This window comes from Balearica regulorum, chromosome 6 (genome assembly GCF_011004875.1).
Source record: "Balearica regulorum gibbericeps isolate bBalReg1 chromosome 6, bBalReg1.pri, whole genome shotgun sequence".
Taxonomy (NCBI): Eukaryota; Metazoa; Chordata; class Aves; order Gruiformes; family Gruidae; genus Balearica; species Balearica regulorum.
In genome coordinates, this window is record NC_046189.1 from 9087577 (window position 1) to 9112467 (window position 24891).

At 44.2% G+C, this 24891-nt stretch overlaps 2 protein-coding genes across 6 annotated transcripts in view; one reads left to right on the forward strand and one right to left on the reverse strand.

Moving 5' to 3' along the window:
• MFSD6 (major facilitator superfamily domain containing 6) overlaps positions 1-2262 on the forward strand; it is a 48056-nt gene extending 45794 nt beyond the window's left edge. For all 5 annotated transcript variants that reach the window (XM_075756171.1, XM_075756170.1, XM_075756172.1 and 2 more), the window contains one exon: positions 75-2262. In XM_075756171.1, the coding sequence (XP_075612286.1) occupies positions 75-257 (183 nt within the window). In that variant the 3' untranslated portion in view covers positions 258-2262. The remainder of the gene's footprint in view (positions 1-74) is intronic.
• An 871-nt stretch (positions 2263-3133) lies between these two features.
• Positions 3134-18644, reverse strand: NEMP2 (nuclear envelope integral membrane protein 2). The gene is made up of 9 exons (XM_075756174.1): positions 18480-18644; positions 15870-15985; positions 14044-14272; positions 13797-13869; positions 12689-12782; positions 11864-11978; positions 10983-11208; positions 8580-8756; positions 3134-6456 (listed from the first exon to the last, which is right to left on the reverse strand). The coding sequence occupies exons 1-9, from the start codon at positions 18595-18597 to the stop codon at positions 6225-6227; spliced, it is 1380 nt and encodes a 459-aa protein (XP_075612289.1). The 5' UTR covers positions 18598-18644; the 3' UTR covers positions 3134-6224.
• Between the last annotated feature and the right edge of the window lie 6247 nt (positions 18645-24891).

Here is a 24891-nt window from a genome sequence, read left to right on the forward strand (position 1 = left end):
GGGTATACCGCTGGGGACAGCGTCATGAGTGTTTATACTTACTTTTTGCGTGCAATCCTTTCCCCTCTCTTTAGAAAATCAATGAGAATTGCAGTGCTTCATCAGCCAGCTCAGCAAGACAACCCCAAAATCCGACAGATTCTGGGCAGTCCAGAAATTGTTCAGCACCAACACCTACAGCAACATCAGATTCCCAAGTAGATGGCAACCGCGTTGTGTCGGATCATGATGCTCAGCCTGCTGCTGCAGGGCCCTGAGATGCGCTCATCTTATCAAATCCAGTGCATGGAATTCTGCTTCTCACCTGGGAAACGCTGGAGTAGGAGCTCAAAAGTAGGACTTCCTTCATCTTAACGATCATAATGTGATGCGGTGCAAGCTTTTAACTATATAAAGAATATCCATATGACTACACAGAGCAACACGAGCAGGGAAGCCAAAAGTTTGGAATTCTTGAGGGAAGTATGTGGCCGGATCTAACGGTAGGAAGAATTCTTGGCTGCTGCGCTAAAGCTGAGTCAAGTGCTATGAGATTTCTTTGCAATCTGTAGGAAGAAAGGAGTTCACTCCTCACTTGTTGAGGCACAGAGTGTCTGACTTGGTTGGATAATTTCCTTCTTTGAATTTATTCCCAAGACAAAATGAAATGACTTTTTAGGAGAGAAACTGAGTTTCCCTGCATAGTCTATTAGAAAATATCAGAGCCGATAAATATAGGAACAGCATGAAACTGTCTCCGTAAAGATTTCTCAGAAACAGAGTAGCTTTAGTAAGCGTATCTTCATATTACGGTGATGGATTAAGTAAAACGCACTCATATTCAAGGAATATGTTTTTGAAGCTAACGTTACCTTGTTTGAGATAAAGGTTTAGTTCTGCAAAGCAAAGATTTTGAACTGGCGTTTTAGCAAAATGGAAAAGCCGGAGGAAGGCTTCTGAAGAAGTGAAACTCTGCGCTTGCAGCCCTTGGGCATAGGTTGTGTGCGTTTGGGTAATTTTAGGTTTGATGTTGTCTTGAGACAAGAATTTTTGATCAGGATTGCACAACCTGAGATTGATCAAGGGTTTCAATGGACACACCGTCTTTTTGGGGTTTTATTTCATCATCTATACAATGGTTTATTTAATGCAGTGTAGTTACTGTGGTTATTTATTAAGAAAACAGTAAGCTTTAAGTGCCTAGGGAAGGTGGGGGGTAGGGAGGAATCACCTAAAAATCTTAATGATTAGGATTGCAGGGGCAAAGTTGTTGACGCAGAAATGAAGTAGAGTGGACTTTAGGAACTTACTTTGCCCAATGTCAAGACACTGGAAGACTTTAGATTCTGTTTTGTTATGCTTTTCAATATTAACTGCACCAGCTCGCTTGCTGGTGCATGGTGAAAATTGCTGCTGGAGGGATATCCTTGGGCTCAGGGAGGAGCCGGGGCGGGGGGGGGGGGGGTAGTCAGGACACTGTTTTGGCCCATTTGCTTACATTAACAGCTTGTTCCTGGGAGATTCTGAGCACCCGGCTTCTCCGGGAGTGTGTAAGTATGCTCAGCCCTCCTTGCGTCAGCTGTGTGTGATGTGTCAGGCCTTCCACAGGGAAGGTGCTGCTGGGGGACTGTACAGTGATCCAGAGGCAAGATGAGTGGGAGCGCAGGGTTGGGCAGAGGAAGGTGGCAGCAGCTAAGCAGCAGGAATGGGGGTGCGCGGTTTTACCTGCTTTGACATCCAGTTAGCTTGACTGAAAGGGTGTCCCGTAGCTGCGCTTTAGCTGTGCTTTAAGAACAACCCGTGTTCTGGTGGTGCCTGGGACCAACACCATAGACAATAAAAAGAAACATCGATGACTAGCCACTAGTTACTTTTTTTGCACTTGAACTTAAATGTACTGTACTCACGTAAATCCTCATGACTTGTCTAAGTGTCCTTTAAAATCAGAAATGTATTTATTGTATGTTTGTATAGCTTGGGGGAGAACTAAAGACTGAACAGGTGACAGGACAAGAAGGATGCTAAAAATCATCTTGAAGCAAACCAACCATTTGCTGAGTTCATGCTGTATGGTGTTACCTCGGCTGCTACTGCATAGCACCTGGATTGTGAGGTGAAGAGCTTGTACACTGTGTTTACACTTCAGAATTGTGTATTTGAAATGCCTGCTCTTTTTGGAATTGTATAGTCATTCTGTGTTGCAAAATGGACATGTACACCTGGGTTTTGATATTTGTGAAACTGTAAAAACTGTGGTAAGATATATAAAAGATCCATAATGTATTTAATAGTATCAATCTGAACTTTTATTACATTTGCTCCTGTTACGGTGCCAGCAGTGAACATAATCACCTGAACTGAAAGTAATTCAACGAAAATGACCTTTTGCTAGGCTCACTGGAGGAGAGTGCCTGGAGGATAGTGAGCCTAGAGCACAGGTACTACTCTTGCAGAGTGTCAAAATCTGTTTCATGATAAAATCTGAGTGTAGGCACAAATTCCCTTCTGTGGGGTGGGGAGAATGTAGGGGATGCACACCAACGTGCACCATAAACAGGTTGATGTGGAAGCGTGCAGGACATCATGAGTGAAAGTCAAAATTGGATCGAGTTTGTCACCTAGCAGTTTTGAGATAGAGGCTGCTCAGTGCAGGTTGTGTCAGCTCATGTGGAAGTACTTCCCATTTCTGTTTCTGATTAACTAAATATATTTGCACTACTACACCTGCCCTATGCAGTGGCACATTTGTCTGGAATTTATTTTAACTTAGGTGTAGGACAATTCAATTTTTACTATGTCAACTGCTTAACTTGTATGCATGCAAAAGTGATGACAGGGAGAGATTTTAGTTTTGTTTTGTTGTTTGCATATGTGTAGCTGCCAGTCCTCGCTTGTCGCCTGACCAACTTGGCTTTGTGGTGGTTTGGATCTGTCCTGAGCAGAGAATGGGGATGGCAGGGTCCTTCAGGGAGATGCATTCGAGCTCAAGGGGACACGCCGTTTTGGAGCAACTACAGCTACTGCAGTTACCGGTCCTTAAATCTATACCAAGGGAGAAAACCTCAGGACATAAACACACCCATTTGCTTGGCTCCTTCTTGTCATATCTCCTGCTGTTCTGAAGAGAGTAAATGCGTAAGTGAGGAGAACCACATAGTTGAAAAATACTTTTATTTAAAAAAAAAATCTTGAAAGTACAAGACTATATCGAGTATGCTGTACCGTGGATATAAAATAAATAGGAAATTCTAAGTTTTAACACCATAAAACAGAAAATAAATGTAACAGCCTTTGTTAAGGAAGAAAGGCTTTTATAACGGTTAAGGCAGTGGATTAATATCTAGATTCTGCTCCCAGATTTTTCTCGCTGAACACTGGACAGTACTTAACAATTGTGTTTCGGTAAACCTATGTAGTCACCATGTATCACAGGAGCACTGTGCAAGTAAACTCACTGTTGGCAAAGGGCTCAAATGACAGCAGTCTGGTTTTGGTGGGGTTTGTTTATGAAATGCTTCCAATGTTGGAACAGGCTTGGGAGGATTTTTAAGGTCAGTATCAGCTATCTGCTAAAGTAGTTGTCTTTCTCATATGCTGCTGTGCTTCTGTCTGGATGTACTTGGTACTTCCCTGCTCTGCTTTGGATAGTATTTACCCATCCCTGGCAAATGATGGACTTCATAACTACATCAAATGTGGGTCAATTATTCTCCCCGCCCCCCACCGCCTTGTTGTTGGAGTAGGTGTACTTGGTATTGTTCTAAATCTAGAAAAAGGGACAGTGTCTGAAAAATTTAATTGCCTTTTGGGGGGGGCTTTTCCATTTAACATATTGCTTAGGTAAAGTATTATCTTAATGTATTATCTGGGCTGTTGTACATAAATGCATATGTACTTACTGAAGGATAATCATCATTACCTCAGTAAAGAGAGGAAATACAGAAAAACTGGGGTTAGGCTAGGACAAATCTGATTCTGTCCCTTGACCTCAAATCACATGGATGGGAGTTCTTACAAACTACACTGAAAAAACCTGTGTACTTTAAAATATGCTAAAAACATTTAACATTGAGACATCTCTTCAAGTATCCTGTTTTGACTAATCTGTAATAATTTTAAGTACTTCATTTTCACGATGGCAACACAGGCAAAGATTAAAAAAAAATCTTTAGTCTGCTAAAATCACTGTTTGGGGGGGAGTTTCTGTCCTCCTCCCAAGCCATCACAGATAATAAGGCTTTCCTCAGTTTTCACAACAGTTAATGCTTCTGGCTTCTTGCTAGTGACAGAACCCCGAGCCAAGCCTGACTTCAGAGTGTGGGTGGCAGTTTAACTGTGAATTGGGTAGTAGCAGCCTCTCTTCGAGGTTGACTTTTGCTGCTAGTGGCCTTCCTGAACAGAACTCCCCTGTTCTGTTTTTGAATGCTGTGGACTTCCCCGTGAGTGTATTTTGGCTCACCTGCTTGACAGTGCTTTTGTCTAAGCATCCTATAGATTCTGCATATGTATTTATAAATTTATGGCACAAAAGTACCTCTTTAAAATAGAAGAGTTCCTTTTAAAATTAAGCAGAATTGAAGGAGGAAGGACCGATGTAAATAAGGCTTTCAAGTACTAACTCACAGTCCTGTTTATATAGAGAAGCTCTTGGAATGTGGTACAGCAGCACTTCTTAGCACTGTTAGAGGTAACAGATTGTCTCCCTTCTCCAGCGATGGACAATGACAAACCATGACCATGCATGCATGCCTGAGGTCGTGCTGCACCCCTTTGAAAACAAATCTATCCTGGTCTGAAGTGCCCTTCTGGGCGGCTAACTGCTTCTCACCACCCACGCTGGTGGGTATGTAAGATCAGATGGTGACAGAATTAATGGTCTTTCATTTTCTGCAGTTTGGAGACAGTAAAGGAGAACAGCAAGGTGAGGAAAGAAGAATATAGGGATAATCTAAAGAACAAAACAAAGAAATTATCTCTGCGGGTGGATGAACTGAGGGGACACAATCTACTCCCTGGCCTAGGATTGTGTAATACATAGGCTGAAAGATGTGTTGAGTGTCTAAACTTCTCTCCCTGTTCTTTCCTTTTCGTCCTCACCCACCTCCTATGGTGAGGGCCAAAGGGGAGACAGGAGCCAGGTATCCCTCCCTCCTTGTTTTGCTGGGAATTACTTTCCACTTTTTACTGAATGAGCAAACTGCCGAGTACTCTGGGGACAGTGGAGCTATGTGTGGGTTCTCTGTATTCCCAATTACATGGTTACAGCATCACTCCAGCTCTGCTGACAGCAGTTTCTCCAAGCAGCTGAAACAGCCTCAGCCTTTGTTGCCTTCCCTGGACTGCTGAGAGGCCAGGAATGGAGGGCAGTACCCCTCTGAGGTAAGGCGACGGTGAAATTGAAAGCGATAGTCAAAATGCACTCAGGGACGGAAATCCTCTCCTAAATCATCTGCAGTTGTCAGTGATGGAGAAGCAGAGGACTGAAGAAAGGTTCAGCAGAGAGGGACCTGTAGAAGAGGGAAGAAGAGTACGTGAAGAAACAAAGACATGAAAAGAACAAAGTGTAGTATAACTACAGCTGAGACCAAGAACAGAGCCATATGAGCAGAGGGTGAAAAATCAGGCAGGGTTCTGAAGAGTAAGAGGAACATAAAACAAATGCGGAGGGGCAGAATGAAGCTAAAGACAGCAAGCTTAGCCAGAAGAGCAAACAAACCTTACTCAACTGTGTTAACATATCTCTGGGTACCTTCAGCACTGAATAGTCTCACAAACAATAAAAATAGTTTATCAGCACACTAACAGCGTTACTAAAATTGTTGACACATAGGGTACTTGGTAAAAGTAGAGTATTAATAATGGCTTCCCTTTCCTCTAGTGCTCAGCACAGAGGACTAGACAATGAAAAGGGCCAAAACAGATTCCCGGTTCTCTAGAGGTAGTATCCTTGGAAAAACAAGGCATCCTGGTGGGACAGGCTGGCAGTACTTGCTTTGCAAATAAGCAATGTTTACTTCCCCAGTTTAAGTACCAATAGCATGAGAATCCTCTTCACAGCCCCTATGTTTTCCTTCTGTTGCTGTCATCAGGCATTGTCAGTGATACAGGAAACAATTTTTTCAAATATCCTTGTTTGTCCACCAGCAACCACAAGCAATCATCAAGCGTGAGTTCTCAGTCTGTATCCTTCCTTTCTAGGACGAATGTGTTTTCCTTCTCTCCTTGTTTTGGTTATTTCCCAAAGCTCAGAGCAGCTCAGTAGCATACGGAAATGAAATTTGTTTATGCATTTCATCTTCATCCTCCTCTTCCTCATCTCCTTCGTGGATGGAATTGGCTGGATCATCTTGCTCAGATTCTGCCCTTGTCTCAAAGAGCTGCTCTTCCAGGAAGAAGCTCCCAATGCCGTATTGCTCATCATGCGCCTTTGTTTCTGCAGGTGAGAGGTGGGGAGATCCCAGAACAAAACCCGCAAACCTGCCAAATTTTTAAAGGGAGAAGTGATCAGCTGTGAAATGAAAAACCTACTTGTAAGTGCAGGGGATGCTGCCAATTAAGCAGGGCTGTTGTAAGGACGTGCCCGCCAGCAATGCAGATGAGGGGAAACTGCAGCATGAGCTAGGGAGCCCTGAACAACAGAGAGTAAATAGCAATGGATGGCAACAACCCTGAAGACTGGTTTGCCTGCCTCATTTCAGTCTTCAGTCTTTTCTATATAAGTAACTTTTGCTTTTCTGGAGGCCATCTGCAAGGTCTTGCGACTAAGCAAGATCAAACTTGGTTTTCACATCTTGTCAGTACTTACGGGGTAATCCAGAGCAAGTATTTGTATAGTTGGATAGACAGTACTTTAGCTTCTAAAAATAAATCAAAGCTGTGGTGTATTTGAGACAAAGGCTGTAAGAATTCAGGTAAGTTGACATTGCTAGTGAAAGAAAAAATGGTGAGAACTTTGCATTCCTACATTGCTGTCACCTTGCTTCTGGTGCTGCATGCACGCTCTGGGCAAGCTGAGCTAAAGTCTTGCCAAAGAATTCCTGCTTTTGGTGAACTTGGAGCTGCGGACTGGGAATTCTGCAGCTGCTCCAATAAATGCCAAACTGGAGATCTGGCAGAACGCAGCATGAACTTAGCACTGTCCCTACATTTCAATTCGCCACAAATCTTACTTGCTATGGACAACTACATTAAAGAGGGGGAATGGAGCTGGAGGTTTCTGGCAGGCGTGTGGAAACAGACGGCAGTTCTGACACCCCGGTAAGTGTCGACAGCATCAGAGAAATGTAAGAAAAAGGAAATGCAGCTACATTCTGGAGTCCTGGTAAACTGATCAATAATTTACATTTCAGACTTCACATTTCTGTGAGATGAATGTTGTCACCTCGCTCTTCTTGGAAGCACTGTTAGTCTAAATGGGGAACAGCACTGGACTGGCTGTTTTACAGGTTTGCTGTGTGTTGAACTATCTTCTGATGCTTAATGGAAGCTTGAAGGGGTACTCAGCTTTAAGTCAGATTTCTGTTGGTTCTCCTTTTATTTTTTATAGTGGACAATTTATAGGAACTATATTAACTGATGGCTAGAAAATACATGTATCTCAAATGTTTGTTTTGTGCATTTGGTGGTATTTTGTTTTGCAATACTGCAGTGAGTTTTCACTTTTTATCTCTCTCAATAGTGCTACAGAATGTGAGTATCTTAGAAACTAAGATAGTAAATCTATAAAACCTGGCAGAGGGGCTGTCAGCATGCCCATCCAAGATGAAGGTTCTGAAACTAGTTTTAACTTTTTATTGATTAAATTCCATGCTGACTAGGGCTCCTTTGAAATTGTGATACTTGGTTCTGTGGCAAGGGCCAAGTCTTTGTGGCTAGGTAATATGTGAAACTCTGCTTCTGAAATCTTGAAGTTTTGGTTTTGACAGAAATATACTGCTATTATGATTAATTTTATATTCTGCAATATTTTCTGGCTGCATTTATCTGACCCTTCTCTTCCTAACCCATATTTCTTTCAAGTGTCTCTTAAACTGTATCTGGAGTAGCTCTTCTTCCTGTTACACATCCTAGGTGCAGGCACTGATTTTTTTCTCTGTATTCTTAGTCTTAGGTATCGATTGATACTTCAAGTAATTGGATTTCTTGGCTGTGCATGCTTGCAGTTGGAGCTTAATGCAGGTAATACTTGAGTGTGTATCTTCAGCCTGCCCCAATTTTACACAATGCAAAAGTGTACTGCTCTAAAAACTGAAGAAAGGGGCATTGCATTAATTAGACAGCCACCTGAGTTGCTGTGCAGAGGCTTTGTAGGAAGCCTGTATGTTTTAGGGAAAGCTGCCATTACCATGAATTAGCTGCAAACATCTGCAAACTCTCAGAGTAATTTATAGTTGGAGAGGAACAAACAGGGGGTTTAATACCACCAGTAAGTAAGATCCTTGAGATGTGGCTATGATCTTTAGTGGGATTACTCAAGTAGATAAAGCTACCTGCACATCTGACTGCATGCAAGATAAACACACCTGAACAGTGCCTGAAGTAGCATTTGGGTCTGCTGTGTGACACCATCTCCCAGGTTAGAGAAGCCAGATTTTTCTTACCTGTGTGGGGACTGAAGCTTGGATACAGCTAACCATGATGGGAAGTCAGGGTTTTTGCAGAATGTGCGTAGCTCCTCCAGAGCTCTGATAGTTTCTGTTTCACCCTGTTCTCGATACTCCTCGTCAGTAAGGTATTTAAATACTAACTTTCTTGATTTAAAGTGGTTCTTCATTTTTCTAGAATGAAATGAAACCAGTCAGTATTTCCAAAGTCTTCTGGCACATGATAATTGTCACCTTTTTCTCTACTACCTGCTATTAACATCCATTAATCACTTTTATCCCTTTAAGAGAACAAGCTACATTCTTGCATTAAAATTTTAGGACAAGGTGTCTAATATTTACTAGCCTGTTTACCCTAGGTCTTAACCAAAGTTGTAGAATTCCACAGAATGATGTCTATTGAGCTTCAAATGAGCGTTGGATCAGATCCCTATTGTGTATGCGTGGACTTAAAATCTCATAGAATTAAATAGATGGCTGCTCGCTCAGCCATTTTTAGGTGCAATATGCAAAATGCGTCTGTGCAGAGACATGGGCTGAATCAAAACCCAGTCTGCATATGTAACTTCAAAGATAAGCAATGCTCTAAGTCTGTTATGAGTTGTTCATGTTGTTTACTAGATAGCTTCTCTTAAATCTTGCTTTAAATTACAAAACTGAGTAGTCTGAGGCCAAAATGTTTACAATCTGATGTTTTTTTAGCTGCTGCGTAGCGATGTATAATATAATTAGATATCAATTAGAAAGCGTGCCATGTTCAGCTCCCTTCTGTCGACTGCTTTCAATTTAAATGTTATGATGAGTTAAGATAAGCAAGGGCTGGGTGCCCATAAAACTTTCAGCTCTATATAAAAACACCTGCTCCAACCAGCAGCATTCAACTTTCCTCCTTATTTCCCTGTAGAGGAAGAATGAACTGTAGCCCTTGTTCAGGTCAAATGGTCTTGCTGGCTCAGCGGGATCAGTCCTGAGCTTAGCAACAAATAACGCAAGATTCTTAGTTATTTTGCTGTTATCTGCTGCTCTGAACTGTGTATCTGGCATCATGACCTCAGTTTGGTCCTACTGCTTAGTGTTTGAAACAGAAAAAAAAAACCAACCCCCCCGGTACCAGTCTCCTAAGAGAGATCTGTAGAGCTATATTCCAGCGCTTTTTGGCTTTATAGATGCATCAGTTCATGAAAAACAAAAAGAGGTCCACGTGGAGAACAAACTACAGTGTTTCAGAGTAAAACAGGTACGTTCTGACTTTTGTCAATTCGTAGCCAAATTTTACTGATTTCAGAAGTGAGCTGAACCTGCTTAATCACTAAGTATTGATCCTATATGTTGCTTTTGAAACAGTTGGTGCTTCTCAGCTGCAGGCAAAAATCAGTTCTCAACAAATGATAAATTCTACGTAAAATAAAGCTTCAACCCAGTCCACATTTCAACAGCTAAAAAGAGCACAAGAGCAAAGCAGTATGTTCTTCAAAACTAAACAATGTGTAAGCAACTAAAAAAGAAATTATTTGTTTTTTATTCTTTTGGTTGTGCCGGTTCTAGCTGTTGCCTCTTCCTGGTTGTCTGCAGTTCAGCAGAAGTCCACAGCTACAGAACAGTCTGCACTAAAGACTCTTAATTTGGATGCCATCACTGAAGGTAAAAAAACCAGATGTAAATGGGCGGGACTCTTTAGAATCTTCATGACTATTGTATTTGTCATAAAATTCCTTCAAACTCAGGGGTGAGCAAACAAGTTGTTCCCATATTGTTAATGAAAAAACTTAGCAAACTAAGGTCTACATACTGCAAGCAGTTCCCATTCCAAATGCGGCTCTGGGAATACAGGGGGATGTCTCCACAACAGTAACAGATTGTTTCCATGAATTCAGGTAGACGTGTACATCTAGGATACTAACCTTGGAAAACTAAAATCAATGGAAACCATTATTTTTTGTGGACATGGGTGTTCAGTCTCTGAACTCTAGACTATCTAACCGACAAGGACTATCACTTTTTAACGTCTACTTCCTAGGTGACAGTACACTGTTTGATCCTGGAAGTTTCAGTACGAGTTACCTGCAGATTCTCTCACTACATGTTAATCAAGGCAGTATTGCTGCAGCCTAATCAACCAAACAGAAATGTTTTGGTTACCATATGCTGCAGAGTGGAAGGTGCTACATTTGTACTTCAGAGCACCGTCATGTTTCTCCATTCTCCATAGAACAAAACTTGTGCTTAGAACTGCCAAATGGAAAATAATTAAAATCCTGTGTCTCAGGGATTTAAACCTTTTCTTTACATCTAGTAAAAAGAAATGCATAAATCATTATTGAAGTGTAAGGGTTTTTTCATTATGAGCCGCCAGCATTTCCTGTTGATACAGGGACTTGGATGTTCACAAAACATACAAACCTGCCTATGTGACAAGCAGCACCAAGGGGGTAACACAGGCCTTTTGAACAGAGGCTGACTGCTATTACTGCATATGCAACTTGAGGTATGGTGACACCACCGTAAATCAAGACAAAGGCTGTTAATTGTAGCGTCCACGTGAACAGGGTTATGTTCAGATCAGTGGTAAGCGGTCCATGCTGATAGCAAGTGGCAAAGCTGGTAATTCCAACAGCCAGAAAATAGCCTGTAGAAACAGAAAAGAAGGATGTGGAGAAAAAGATGCAAACTACCCATGTAAACTTCATTAGTCTGGTTCACAATGCTTGCAACTGCTGTGAAGTTTAGCCTGCTGTTTCTTGTGTTGTCTTGCAGATACCTGCATTATGTTGTATGTGCCTTCTATTTCAAAAACGTGCAAAGAGTTCACGAGGTGATGTATGAACAGCCTTTAGCTAATGCTGTGAACTGCACATGAATTCTCCCCGTGCAAGAATGTGGAGGCAGGTGGCAGATCAGTAGATTTGTCAGCCCCCGCAGCCACATCCAGTTAGCAATTTATGCATCCATTTCCCAAATCCAGCAAAATACAAACCAGCGTAGCTGCCCTTTTGCTGTTACAGAGAAAGTATGCAATGGCAAATCAATGAACAAATAATACAGGCAAAATCTGCTCTTAAGGCTGCTATGGGTCCACTACATCAAACTCCTTCTTTAATGATACAATGTGAGTAAATGCTTATTTCAGTGGCTTAGGAACCTTTGGAATATTCCAATGTCTATGGCTTAGGAGAAAAAAAATACTCCATAAATGAGTCACTTGATTTTGTTTATGGGCAGGTATTCATCTAACCACTAAATTAAACCAAAACCTGCAGTACATTTTTTGATAATTTTCTTACCCAACAAGTAGTTTCTGTGTTCAGACCACAACCACTGCATATTCTCTTTGAAGCAGTAAATAAAATAGAGAGAGGACATCAAGCAGCCACTCACTAAGATCCAGAAGGTACTGTGCTGGAAGTGATAAAAAAAAAAAAAAAGTGAAAGTTTAAAAAAAAAAAAATCAAGTCAGAATCAGGACCATTGTGTGTAAGGGAACTCATAGGCTTAAAACCAGACATGATATTCAGGAGACCTACAGGGCTTATGATCTGTTCAACTTCCACTGTACAGTGCTCTGCACACTACAGCTAAACAGTATCAATTCTAAGTGGAGCAACTGCATCTCCGTATTTGTGTATCACATCCCAGTGGCATGGTATAAACCTACTGTAGTGTATTTCCAGTTAACATGTCTCAGCAATACATGTGAATGCACAGACTTTGTAAAAGTAAAGGAAAAATTCACATCTGCCTTGCAATGAATTGTCTCTGGTGAATGGAAGAGAATCTGTCCCAGTTGCCACTAGAACTACATTTTGATATAGATTGATTCATAGATTCAAAAGTGAGCTTAGCTCCAGTTCAATAAAAATAATTTCTGTTTCAGAATAAGCTCCTGTTGTATATCAACAATCTCCTGTTTACTTTAAAACTCAGGAGCAAGCTAACTATAACTTGATTCTAACCCAATTATATTTACTTGATGCAAGCAATCCTGCAGTCGTTTCAGTGGAGTTACCTGGCCACAAAACCAGAGCAAAATCAGAATCTGGCTCTGTACTCTTCACTTCCTATGTTATGATGTTGATGATTACGATTTTATTTTATAAATGTAGATTTACCCTTGGAATAAACCTTTTAAGTGTCAGCAGGACAAAGACTGGCAGAGCAAGAACACCCAGTATTATTCCAGAAAGGTAAAAGAACTTGGTACTCCTGTAAGAGAACGAGAGAGAATATGGTGAGAAGTGTAATTTGTAATTGGTTAAGATGCCAACATTTGTAAAAACAGCAGTGATCTTCAGTAGGAACTTAAGACAGCTGTAAGTTAGAGTTGTAGTTACGTTGTTAACAGGCCCAGTTCAGATATCCGTGTAAAGAAAAATTCCCAACAAATACTTCAGGTCACTGGAGTTGTTCAGTGCTAGGAGATTGTGTTGAGGTGGTGTTTTTTTTTTAAAGCTCACACTATTTCTGATTTCATTGACCTCCTAGTTTCTGGTAATTTCATTTCCTTCTATGTACCCATATGGTTCCATACTGCAAGAAAAGTTGGGTTTTTTTAAATTTAAAATGTAAAAAAACCTCCATAAACCCACAAGTTGTTGTTTTTCCAAGCTTATGCCTTTATCAAGTCTGTCTTTTTTTAATTTGGAGTTAACTCTATAAAACCTATTGCTGCTCTGCTTGTTTTAGAGGTACATCCTGACAATTAATTTGTGACTCATTTTGCTTTGAAGTCATGGGACACGTGTTTTGCTGTACAGTAAGCATCCTCCCTTACATGCTACGCAAAACGCGCATCAAAAGAACGCTGGGGAAAGGCTGGCACAAAGATGCCCCAGATGACCTCACCCTAAGTATTTCTCACTGCAGGAAGGCATCGTTTATAATACATGCGGCGTTATTTAGCATTCAGCTAACCTCACTGGTCTACAAACAGGAGAGAGAATTTCTCTCGATCCACACGCTCGCTTGCTGAGGATTGTCTTTGTGTCACCCAGCTCGGGAAGCTTGGATACAAGAACCCTGACACAGATAAGTGATTAATAGAGTGCAGCACTCCAAGATATGTCACAATCTGTCCAAACACAAATGGTATGAAGCTTTAAATGTTCGTTCAGTTTCCTTATTTCACTTTCCCAAGGAACCGCCTCTTTAGCTTAGAAAACAGACCAATGAAGCACAGGCTTTGGGAAAGAAGGTCAAAATCCAGGAGCTAGTACTCACCTGCTCAGGCTGTTTGCAAAATGGAACAGAAAAATTCCAGCTACAAACAAAAACAAGAGCTTTCCATCTAGCACTAAAAAAAGGGGGAAAGAAATAGAAACGGACTTTAGACTAATTCAATCTGAAATGTTGATTATATAAAATATCAACAGAAAAGTCCCAAGCTTCTTACAGAAGAGATGGTACATTCAGTAACACTGGCAATACCAATCTATCTGTAATCTAAGCTCAAAGCTTTTTTACTTACTTTCTCGTTTCACACTCACAGTGTACGGTTCGGTTTTGAAGGGCTGTATTTTGAAACAAACATCCTCTCCGTATTGTTTTATGCTTATGAAAGTTTCTGTAGATGTCTCAGGTTTCCACAAGATTTGAACAGCACATGCAGCAAATTCAAAAACCGTTTCTGAATTGCGACAGTTGCTCTTTTCTGAAATAGGCTCAAACCCGAACATTTCTCTGCTGTTAACTTTTACCTAAAAACAAACAACAGAATACACAGAGAAGCAGCTCGGAATCACTGGGGGTTTTTGTTTTTCTGAACTATATAGCATATAAGCCTTATGTGTGATAATGAAAATCAGTGTCGAGAGCTCGAGAATAAAGTGCTAGTGCAATTCTTTGTTGTTTAATATTGAGTGGTTATATTATGCAAAGATTAATTGCTTAGGTCTTGCAAGGTGATTCAGAGCACTCAATGTCAGCACAGTTCTATGAGGGGCCTCAGTCCATCCAAAAGCTCAAGGGGTTTGGTTTTACCAGGACAGGGGCCCACACACAAACTTCTGACAAAACCAGTAATATTTGACTGACCACAGTTTCTTTTGTGGATGTTCATACGCTTCCCCAGTCCCCTCCTGAACCATACGAAATTGGACTTGCTTTTCTCGTAGTTAATAATGCAATCTTCATGTCAGGGACAGAAGAGGGACAAGAAAAAAGAAATCATAACCAGAAATTAAAACGTAAGCACATTCCTGTTGGGTATTTGGGGGTTTTTTGCTACTTCACCCTCCCCCACCAAACTGTTAAAAGATCTTGTCGATCTTCTGAGATGGGATGATCTTCCTGAAGATTGTGATTCACTGTGAGCTCTTGATCAGAGCCTAGTAGACAACAAAGACCCATCTACAAAAAAGTGATGCAACAGGTAATAAAACAGGCTTCTACTGGGAGAAGAAGCAACACATCAGTAAGCAATTTGTTGTGGGAAAAATCTGAACTTCCTGCTTTTAAGCATTTACTCCAGGAAAGCTTGTGTGGCTGCTGGAGAGTTTCCCCCACTTGAAGTCTGCTACCATTCACAGAAACACCTGCAGCTTGTTCCTGAGGAAAACAGTCCTGGGAACAAAGAGATGTTCCACTTCCTTAGATCTGAGAGCAAACTCCTCCAACAGAGATGAAGTGAAACTGTTTCCTTCCCTTCCCTGGAGACATACTTCCCAGGAAAAAAAAAAAAAAAGAGCTCCACAGATAGCTTGTTCCTTTAGCTATTATTGCTTCAACTGTTACGATATTTTTATTTTGTTTTGAACTAATCTCTAAACATGTTTCTTGTATGATGACCCTCTTACTCAGAAAAACAGAAATGCACTGCTACTGCTGTTTTTTCATGAGTCACAATCTGATACACCTTTGGTTCCTACACTGTGGCCTGGTACGCTGCAGCGAGTGAGACACAGAACTGCATTTTATCCCCAAATTTAGAAGTTTTATAAAGGAGCTTGGTGATAAGCAAAAACATTTGTTGTGGAGGTTAACAGCAGTCCATTAGTAGAAAAGCTGCGCAACAGAATAATGCGCAACAGAATAATACGCAACACTCAGTTAATGTTTGTGTGGCATCACACTATAAGCCTGGCCGATATCCTTGCAATAGAGACTGAACCTCACCGCATCCCAAGTGGAGGATCACAATGCTGCATTTTTATCGTGGTCCCACCTAAACACTGTTCAAACTACTAATTACACAGAGATACTGCTTTCATCCTGCCAACTGATCGTACACTTTGTTGGTAAAAGTTCACGTGAAATGTATTGCATATCTGACTGATCCTCAAAATGGCCTCTTACCTGCAGAGTCGACCAAACGTACTGTAAGTGAATGGTTCTGTTTTGCACATAGCAGTAACAGTTTTCATCCTGTTTCTGGATGACATCCATTTCCTGCAAAAAGGTACAGTTTCTACCTGGGGGGGTGGAGAGCAGAAAAGGTAACTTTAAGCGTGTATCAAATACAAATGTACAATTTTCCTTCACTTCATTGTTCCATTTTATTGTTGCATATGCTGAGAGACTCACAAGCAATTTGCAGATAATCAAACGTAAAAACTATGCTGCAGGGTAGCGTGTTCAATATGATTTAGATGAAAATTCAAATTCGACTTCTAATCAAGTCACTTAGGCTCCAGAGTAAACTGCAACACCTTTGGGGGGGGGGGGGAAACTAGGGTGAATTTTTAAAAAACATAATCCATAAAAGCTTGGCATCAGTATCAGTGTTTTGATGGCACTGGAGTAGGGCCTCTGGGCCAAATTCACTGCTGGCACAAGTGGGTGTAACTCCACCAGAGTCGATGCGTATACCAATGGTGAAGGCGACTGTGGGAGTCTGAGCAGGTAAACAGGCTCACATATTAAAATAGTCATTTAGCACATGACATGGCTGCTGATCGCAGAAATCATACTCCTCTCCCTCGGAGATGTTTCCAATGTTAAATAACACAACTCTTCTCTTTAAAACAAATTTTCCTGACGTCGTCCAGCCATGACATGTAATATGGCAACTGCACCAGGAGCTTGCCATAAGCCATTTAATTAGGGATGCTAATTGATTTAGCTCTCCTGAAATGTTCGTGACCCCCTATGATCTTTGAAATTAGATTGCACTTTTGAGCAGAAATACACCTAAAAGATGTATGGAGCAAACTTTGAAGAATAACATACATTCTAATCTATATGCACGTGTAAAATATACCCTACGGTGCATTACCACAGTGTTCCAGGAACATAATTAAAGAGAAGAATAAAGGAAATAATTACAGATCTGAACAGAGGGAATCATCTGGCTCACTGGATAGAAAACGTAGGTCTAAGCCAAGCTCAGTAATAACTGCTAAAACACTGTCATACACTCAGAACGGCAAAATGAGTATGTGCAAAACTGTCTCAATCTGGACACGGAGATTCTGTTTGCAGGTAAAAACCTGCCCTGTCTCTATAAGGAAGCTGAACTTAGGCTAAATTATTTTTTAACCAATTTAATTAAGCCAATGAAAAATACTTGTGTGGATGCGCTTACATAAGTTTATTAAGTCATTCCAGAATTAATGTGTCCACAGACGATCCTGCTAAAGTAAATGGGTTTAAACTTAACATTTGGGCATTTTTGTTGTGAAAAAATAACCATCTGATTAATTTTTATCCATGGCAAATCTGGTGGGAGGGAGCACAACCCTTCAGACAAGGGCTGGTTGTACCTCTTGACAGGCACTTCCATAGATGTCATCAGATGAAGTTGCAAAAAGATAATAATTTGTCTCTGAAAAGTCCCGCCACCTGACACGGCGAGCAGGTGAGGCTGGGCACTGCCCAGGTCCAAGACCACGAGAAGGCAGCGATAGAAACTGCAATACCCTAGCAGGACCAAAACACAGCCGAGCGTGCCCACGCCTTCCCTGCAGCGTGCATTAGGATTTTCTGCCACTACGGATAAACCATCCATCCACATCAGAAATAACATCCTCCATATATAATGCTACCAAATGGGGTTTTTACTACCCCCCCCCAAGACGTTTTCTTGAGAAAAATAATTTGTTTCAAACATGACATCAGCTCCATAGAGCAACACAATCACGTTCCAAACGGGAAGGTGCTTCTGCACAGGCAGCTGTGCGAGCACACGGAGAGGGCAACTCCCACGTTTTGGGGTTACAGTGGAGAGAATCGGCGTCTGCTGTAGAATCCGGAGGATGCCCAGGACTCGGCAAGGTCAAGGCAAGGGGGGAAGCAGCTTCCCGAGTTACGTACGGCTACTACGACTGACAATTACCTTTAGGGTTTTCACTGCCCTTGTTAATGAAAGATCTGTTCTGCACCCAATGCTCCTGAACCAAGCTAACGAGAAAGCCAGAGGGAGTACCCTGGCCTCGGGTCAGCCTCCCACGGCCGCGGTACCCGGCCTTCCACCCTCTGCCACGGAACTGACGGCAGAGGCGCTCGGTGCCGCTTTCCTCCGGGGCCAGTCCCCAGCGCCTGCCTGTCCCGCGAGGTACCAGGCAGAAGATTCTCGTGGGAACTCAACCGAGATGGGACAGGCAGGAGAAAACAGCGACGCGCCTCAGGGACGCGTCTGGCCCCTGAAACGATTTCAGCTCTCGGCCGAAGCGGGCGGCAGGCGGCGGTCCCGGCCTTCCCGTAGGGCAGCGCCATTTTGGGCAGAAGCAGCAGGTCGCGCTGTACCGGGGGGATAGAGACTGAGGGAGACCCGGGGGAGGGCAGCGTGTCCCCCCCCCGCTTCCCGTTCCTAAGGGGAGGGAGCCCCGCCGGCCTGTGACCGCCCGGCCAGGGAAAGAGACCCGACACCACACATCCCCCCCCTCCAAGACCGCCGCCCCGCCCGCGGCCGCCGAAGCTCTGCCGGCCCCGCGCAGGCCCCTCGGGGCGGGAGGGGAAGGCCAGTACCTGCTGCCGGCGCCTCCCCGCTGCCCCCGGCCGCCCCGGCCAGCGCCAAGAGGAGCAGCCCCAGCCCCGGCCGGGCCCGGGGGCGCTGCCAGCGGCGGGGCGGCCGCGCCGGACCCATGCGGCATCCGCCGGCTCCGGGCTCGCCCCTAACGGCCGCGGCGAGGGCGGGCCCTGCGCGGGGAAGGGGCGGTGCGGCCCTGCGCTCCCCCGCCGCCCTTCTCCCCGCTGGGCTGGCGGCGGGCCGGGGGTTCACCGTGTGGCTATAACAGCTCAGCAATAGCGCGTCCTTGGGTCGTGGTCCTGGCTCGGCCCGAAAACGTTACCTGCCCTCATCGGTCACGGTATAAATTGGTCCAAAACCAAGGGCTCATGTGAGCAGCCCGCGATGCTTCCAAACACGGACCAAGGCACCCACCCCGGCTGATGGAGCAGGGTCAATGTCCGCCTCCTGTTCCATCACCACCCGGCCCGCGGGAAAGGCCAAGACCGGCCGCCAGCGCCGGGCAGCTGGAGTGAGCCGTGGGACGGCACACCTTCATCAGACCCGCTGCCCACCCGGAGGAACTCTCCGAATGACATGGTTGTGATTAGATGCTTTGGCGGGATGGAGGTGAACGTCCATGGCTTGTCTGTATCTCCTAGGCAGCCACAAGAAGAGCCCGGAGCAGGATGCCCCGTTCCCCGTCGGTGCTGTGAGGACCGGAGCTCGGTCCAACTCCGCTCGTACCTGCTTGCTCATTGCCGTCATTTTAGATCGCTTGTGAGTCACAGTCAGCAGTCAGAGGTGGAAAGGGCTGGAGCTTTTTTCCTATTCTATGAAAATCAATAAACACAATTTTGCCAAGGCATTCTGACATCACCAGCGTCTATTTTTATACTGAGCCCTACATTTGGCCTTGCCAACCTACTTGCTTTCCTACAATGTGTTCCCTTCCTTGTTCTTAAAACGATGCCGTTTCTCTGCGTGAAGGTTGCTTTTGGTTTTATTTTGGATTGTTTAGGGCCGGATCTGATTCCCGGGGGTGCCGGGATGGGCTTTTTTAACACCTGAAGGGGGGCTGCCCACTGCCTTGCACCTTGTCTCTGCGCTTACGTCTGCGTGGAGTGGGTGGTGCGGGGCTGCGCCTCGCCTCGCCTCCTACGCCCGCTCCGCGCTGGCTGGGTTCGCACGTAACTGTGGATTAGTGCTCGCGAGTACTGAGGAAGTGGAGAATAAGGGCAAAAATAGTTGGGATTGGATAGCGCGTGCAACATCTGACAAACTTCAGTCTCCAAAGGAAGCAGCGATTGATTTGTATCTTTATTTGTCTTTATGTAATTTGGATGTTGTCTTTATATAACTTTTCGGGCACTTTCTCTAGCAAACGTGGTGAAGAAAGAAATGCTGAATTTCGTGCTTACCTGCCTCCCTAATAAACCCTTAGAAATATGTTAGCTCTCAGCTGCGTGTCTAAACAGCAAGGGACAATCATAGCCGAGTTATTAGAGGAATCCTTTTCGCATTTTCAATTTGCAATGTTTTTTCAGTTACGTTAACCTTCTTGACAGTATTTTTTTCTGGGAAACGAGACACTCCACGCTCCGTTCTCGCTTGTATTTTCATTCCTAGAGCTCTTTGCACTTCACCGCTAATTAACTTTCAATAACTGTCGTAGGGTTACAGTCAGTCAGCATGAATCCGATGGAAAATGTAGCTTTAGGGGACCGCACTCTGTCAAAAACAATTAGAAACCTTTTCTTGATTTCCAAGGAGAACGTACTCACTCAAGCAGGATACAGCAGCTATTAGGCAGCCTTGTACTGCAGTAAGAAATCCTTAATAAAAGAGACTCGGTGCTTTCGCTACAGCTCTCCTTCCAGGGTGGCTCTGAGTAATTATGCGGCATTTTCCTTGCTTCCCGTTTGTTTGACTTCCTGAATGGTGGCATTGCTTAGGCCAAAGCTTGGGTTATGAGCTTAAAGGCGGTATTTTTAACTGTTTGCTCACAAATATCATTTGAGAAGGGGGAGATCGCTTGCAGGTGCGGCCCAGCTCGTGGAAGCTCTGCCCTTCCCAGGTCTCATAAGCTGGGGAGAGTTGAGCAAGACCAGCTTTTGGCTGGGAGAGCTTGGGGTGGCAGACCTGGCCGTGTTGGGCAGCAACGCTGGCTGGTACTGGGAATGGGTCACATTCCCGGGATGCAGCATGCAGGGCTCTCAAGGTCCATGCTGTTGACAAATTGCCACTTTAGTAATCGGGAAGGCAGCAGGCGAGCAGTGCAGAGGCATACCCCCAGCGTGTCCTTTCCTCTCGGGCTTTTGGAGCTCAGGGTTACGCCACCCAATACGCTCCAGCCCCTGAAACGCTCCTTAATAGCATCCGCAATGCCCTTGTCTACCTGCTTAAAAGCTGACTGCGATGTTAGATGTAACGCCAAATCCTCTTTGTGCTGCGGAATCCTTTTTCTTCCACAGAGACTGCAGCTACTCGCTGCCGATGACTTGTCTGGCCCGTGCAGCCACAGAAATAGGCTACAGCCGTGTCAGGCACGGATGGGGAGGTCCTCTGCGCTCCTCAAAGCCTTGCCCGCCTCGGGCCCTGCTGCTGCTGGAGACAGCCGCCCTCCCCTGCAGCACCTGCAAGCCCAAGGTGGGGACAAGGCCCTGGAGGTCCCAGTTCCCACCCTGCAAGGTGATGCTCATTACCCCGTTGCAGCCTGCCCTTTACTTTCTAACTCGAGCTGATGGAGGCTTTTAATTTCCAGGTGTGCCATTATAATCTCAACACATGCTCTGGATGACTAAGAATGCTTCCTCTGATTTACTTAATTTTTTTTTTCCCCTTTGCTCTCCCTTCTCCTGCCTTACGTCAGCAATGGGTGTAATTTGTTTGCAGAGTTACAGGGTGCTTTATCTTTCTCTGGCTGGCCCCAAGTGGATGGGGGGTTGTTGAAGCCACGGTGTTCTTTCTTAGAGCTGGCATGTGGGCGTTGGATTGTGTCATTTGTAGGAGGTGAACGTCAAAGGAAGTGGGATCAATGGCTGGAGGAGGTTTGTAAGCCAGGTGCTTAATATTTGGTTTCCTGGAAAAGCAAGGAAAAAAAATAGCAAAACAGGTAGCCTTTGTATCTTTTGTTTTCCCGTGTAATCAGAATAGCACAATATCTATATGTGCTTAAGCACAGTTCTTTCTGTTTGGGGTTGTTTTTTTTTTCCCCTTGGTTTATTCAGGATGGAGAACTACTGTATTTCCCTTTAAATAGTTTCACATGTTTTGGTAGATTCTGTTGAATGTTTATTCTAGTAATACAAATAATTCGTGTTCCGTAAGTGCCCTCACAAATAATGCCATTTATTATCAGGTACATTATGTTGTCTTTTTATTTGATGTAAAATGGTCTCTTAGAGTTAAAATTAGACAGAAGAGCCATTTGAGAATGTTTTGTTCATCTCCAGCTGTTTTTTCAGGAGTGCATTAGTCTGAAGTATTTCACAGGCAAAGTATGGAGTTATTTTGGGGGGAGAAAAATGATCTATGAAAGAAAAGTATAGCTACTTATTTTTACAGTAGTTTTATGGTAATCACTATTTTATTTGACATGTGTAGACACTGAGCTAGATACTGCTCTACTAGGAATATTTCTCTTTCCTCAACTGCTGTAGGTAGAAGGCATCTTTTGCAATCCTTGCTGAGGCCAAGCTTAAAAATGAACAAGGGAGATTATGTTGGGAAGGTTACTGGTGTCATATCTTATTGATTAGGCAAAAGGACCGTATTTGTTCATTATGCTCTGTTTTTTCTTAAACCTTTGCCTATTTAATCTAAGTGCAAGACGTTTATTCTAGCTAGCCACGGTTTTGAACATCAGTGTGCTATAACACATTTTCCCATTATATCACCAGTGGGGGGGGTCAGGTGTGTCTGAGATGGACAAAATCTCTGGTTTTAGATAAACCCCTCTGAGTAAACCAGCTTTTTCCTCCTTGTACGGCTTCCGATTTACGCAGCTTTCTTGGCATTTAACCCGACGCTTGTTTTCCCGTTGCTGTCAAAGGGAACTGTAGGTCAGAAGGACGGAAAGCTCAGCCAGCCGACGGTAAAGTGTTCGCAGGGGACGTGCCTGCGATTGCTGGAAACACAGTCCCTCCCTCTGACTTCAGCAAAGTATTCTGGTGCAAATTCATTGCGCTCCGTCACGTTATGCCTGATTTACACAACAGTAAGCAGTAAGGAAGCACAACAGTAAGTTAAGTAGCAGTGGGCCCTAAATATTTAGCTGGTTTATTTATAGCATGCCAATTGCAGCTATTTATATAGCGAGGAAGCAGTGATACAAATCTGACTGGATTCCTCCTTCACTTTGAATCTGCAATAGAGAGGCAACATTTTATTTTATTTTTTTGGACCACGAGCTCTTATTTCATATGATAAATTTGCTCTGATTACTATGTTATAGACTTGATTTTTCAACAGCCTCTTAACTCCCATTTTTAAGCATAAGGAATCTTGTTGCTGATCTAAAGGAGCATCGATGAAGCCTAAGAGCAGCTGTGAGATTGCCCTGCGGTGCTGCGCAGGCACTAATAACTTACGTGGATTTATCCCCGGGGAAAAGTCCCAAAATTGTGAGGAGGCTCCACGGTGGAGCAAACAGTTTGAAAGGAGCCGGTACTCTTTATTGACGTCTAGTACAGCAAAAAGAAAAAGGACATTTACGGTTGGTTATCTGCTTACTAATAAAATCCTAGAATAAAATACACTGTCCTACGAGAGGCGGTTGCTGGATGCAGGAGAGGCAGATGGTGGTACTGGTGTGTGAGCCCCTGTCTACGCGAGCGTGGCGGGGAAGGGTGCTCCCTCTGAAAAGATAAATGAGGATAAACGAGGCTGGTGGATGGAGATGCTGGAGGCTAAGTAGTTACCAAAATCCATTGCTTGCTTCTGATTACGGATGGTCTGTGGTAAATAGATCGGTGATCCGAGCCCGGTCTTTAGTTGGCAAATAACCCCGTCACAAAAGCCAAGCCCTAACGCTGGCATCCCGACTGATGGTCTCGGGCGCGTACCCAGGACGCGCTGGGAGCTGAACAGCCCTCGCCGCTTACAGACCAGCACCTCGTCACCTTGCAGCACCGCTCGTCTTGCCGCATCCCTCCTGTGGCGAAACGGAGGACTTACCCACTGTCACGAACGTTAAAACATCATTCCAAATCACTGTATTTGATTTAAAAACAAATGTTGAGAGCCTGGGAAGCCAAGAGAACTAATGGATAAAGGCAACCCCTGTGTCTGCTGTGAGAAGCCACAGGAGGTGGTACGGTTTGGAAAAGAGGCAACGGCTTGTTCATGGGTAAGTGCGTGTGCGTGTCTGCCGCTTTCGGCCTTACCTTCGTATTAACTGCTGTTGCTTGTTACTGCATTTATACGGTAGCCTCCAGTAATTGTTCTGGGATTTGACGAAGCACTCTTGGAAAAATGAATTGCTGACAGTGTTAAACAAATGTGAAAAGAATTACTCTCTTTCCAGTCATTCTTGAAATGAAATCTTAGCGCTGATGTGCTCAACTACCTTCATGATTAATCTCTGTATTGTCAGAGGGGCCTGTCAAGCTCTTTTAGATCAAGGGATGCTGCTTGGTATTAAGGAGATTCCGATAATGTCTTCCAGTTACTTTGTAATCACGCTTTTGCATGAACGCCGCTGCGGTTGCTGGTGTGCCATTACACCGGTCGGGGAAGATCGAGGGCTTTTGATCAGCCAGGTGCATGTTTGGAGGGCACCTCTTCCGAACCGGGCCTGTCCACAAGCCAGGAACGGGGTTGAACTGCCTCAAAACCTACTCCTTTACGCTGACGCTCTGAGCTCGAGTAGAGTGATTTGCCAATAGCCAGTTGTTTTGTAGAAACCTTCTCGTGAGGCTTCACATGAGAAAATGCTCCCCAGAAACTTTAAAGAGAGGCGGTAGCCCGCCTGAGCTAAGGGGTGGAGGGCGGGGGAATTCGGGGGCCCTGCGAGGAGAGCCCTGGTGCCGCGGCACCGTTCCGCCCTCTCAGTGATTGTCCCCGGCCTCAGCCAAGGACACGGTGGGAAAGCCAGGGCAGCCGGAGCCACCCCGGCGGCAGGAAGGCCCGGGAAGCCGGTCCCTCTTACGGCTCTCAGGGACGACACCAAGGTGGCCGGTGGCTCTCTGCTGCCGTTCGACCCGCGAGGTTTTTGGGTGTCTTGCTGCGTCCTGTTTTCTTCTATGTGCGTGCTCGGGCTGGCGGCTGTTAGTGTGCCCATAACCGAGCACTTCCAAACTACCTAAAACTTCTCCTCGCTCTTTCATAGCATGTCTGGTCTGGGTTGTTGACTGTTCCTTTCCGCGGCCTGCCGTTGCTTACCCATGCACCGCTGTACCCCTCCACCCCGCGCCCACGTGAAATCCGCTG

What these genes read in the sequence shown, in the direction of transcription:
- NEMP2 (XM_075756174.1), bottom strand. Translation starts at nt 18,597, where the DNA reads ATGGGTCCGGCGCGGCCGCCCCGCCGCTGGCAGCGCCCCCGGGCCCGG. An exon ending in CGGGGAGGCGCCGGCAGCAG is followed by an intron (nt 15,986 to 18,479) that starts GTACTGGCCTTC and finishes CCACCCCCCCAG; the next exon opens with GTAGAAACTGTACCTTTTTG. An exon ending in ACACAGAAACTACTTGTTGG is followed by an intron (nt 11,209 to 11,863) that starts GTAAGAAAATTA and finishes CTGTTTCTACAG; the next exon opens with GCTATTTTCTGGCTGTTGGA.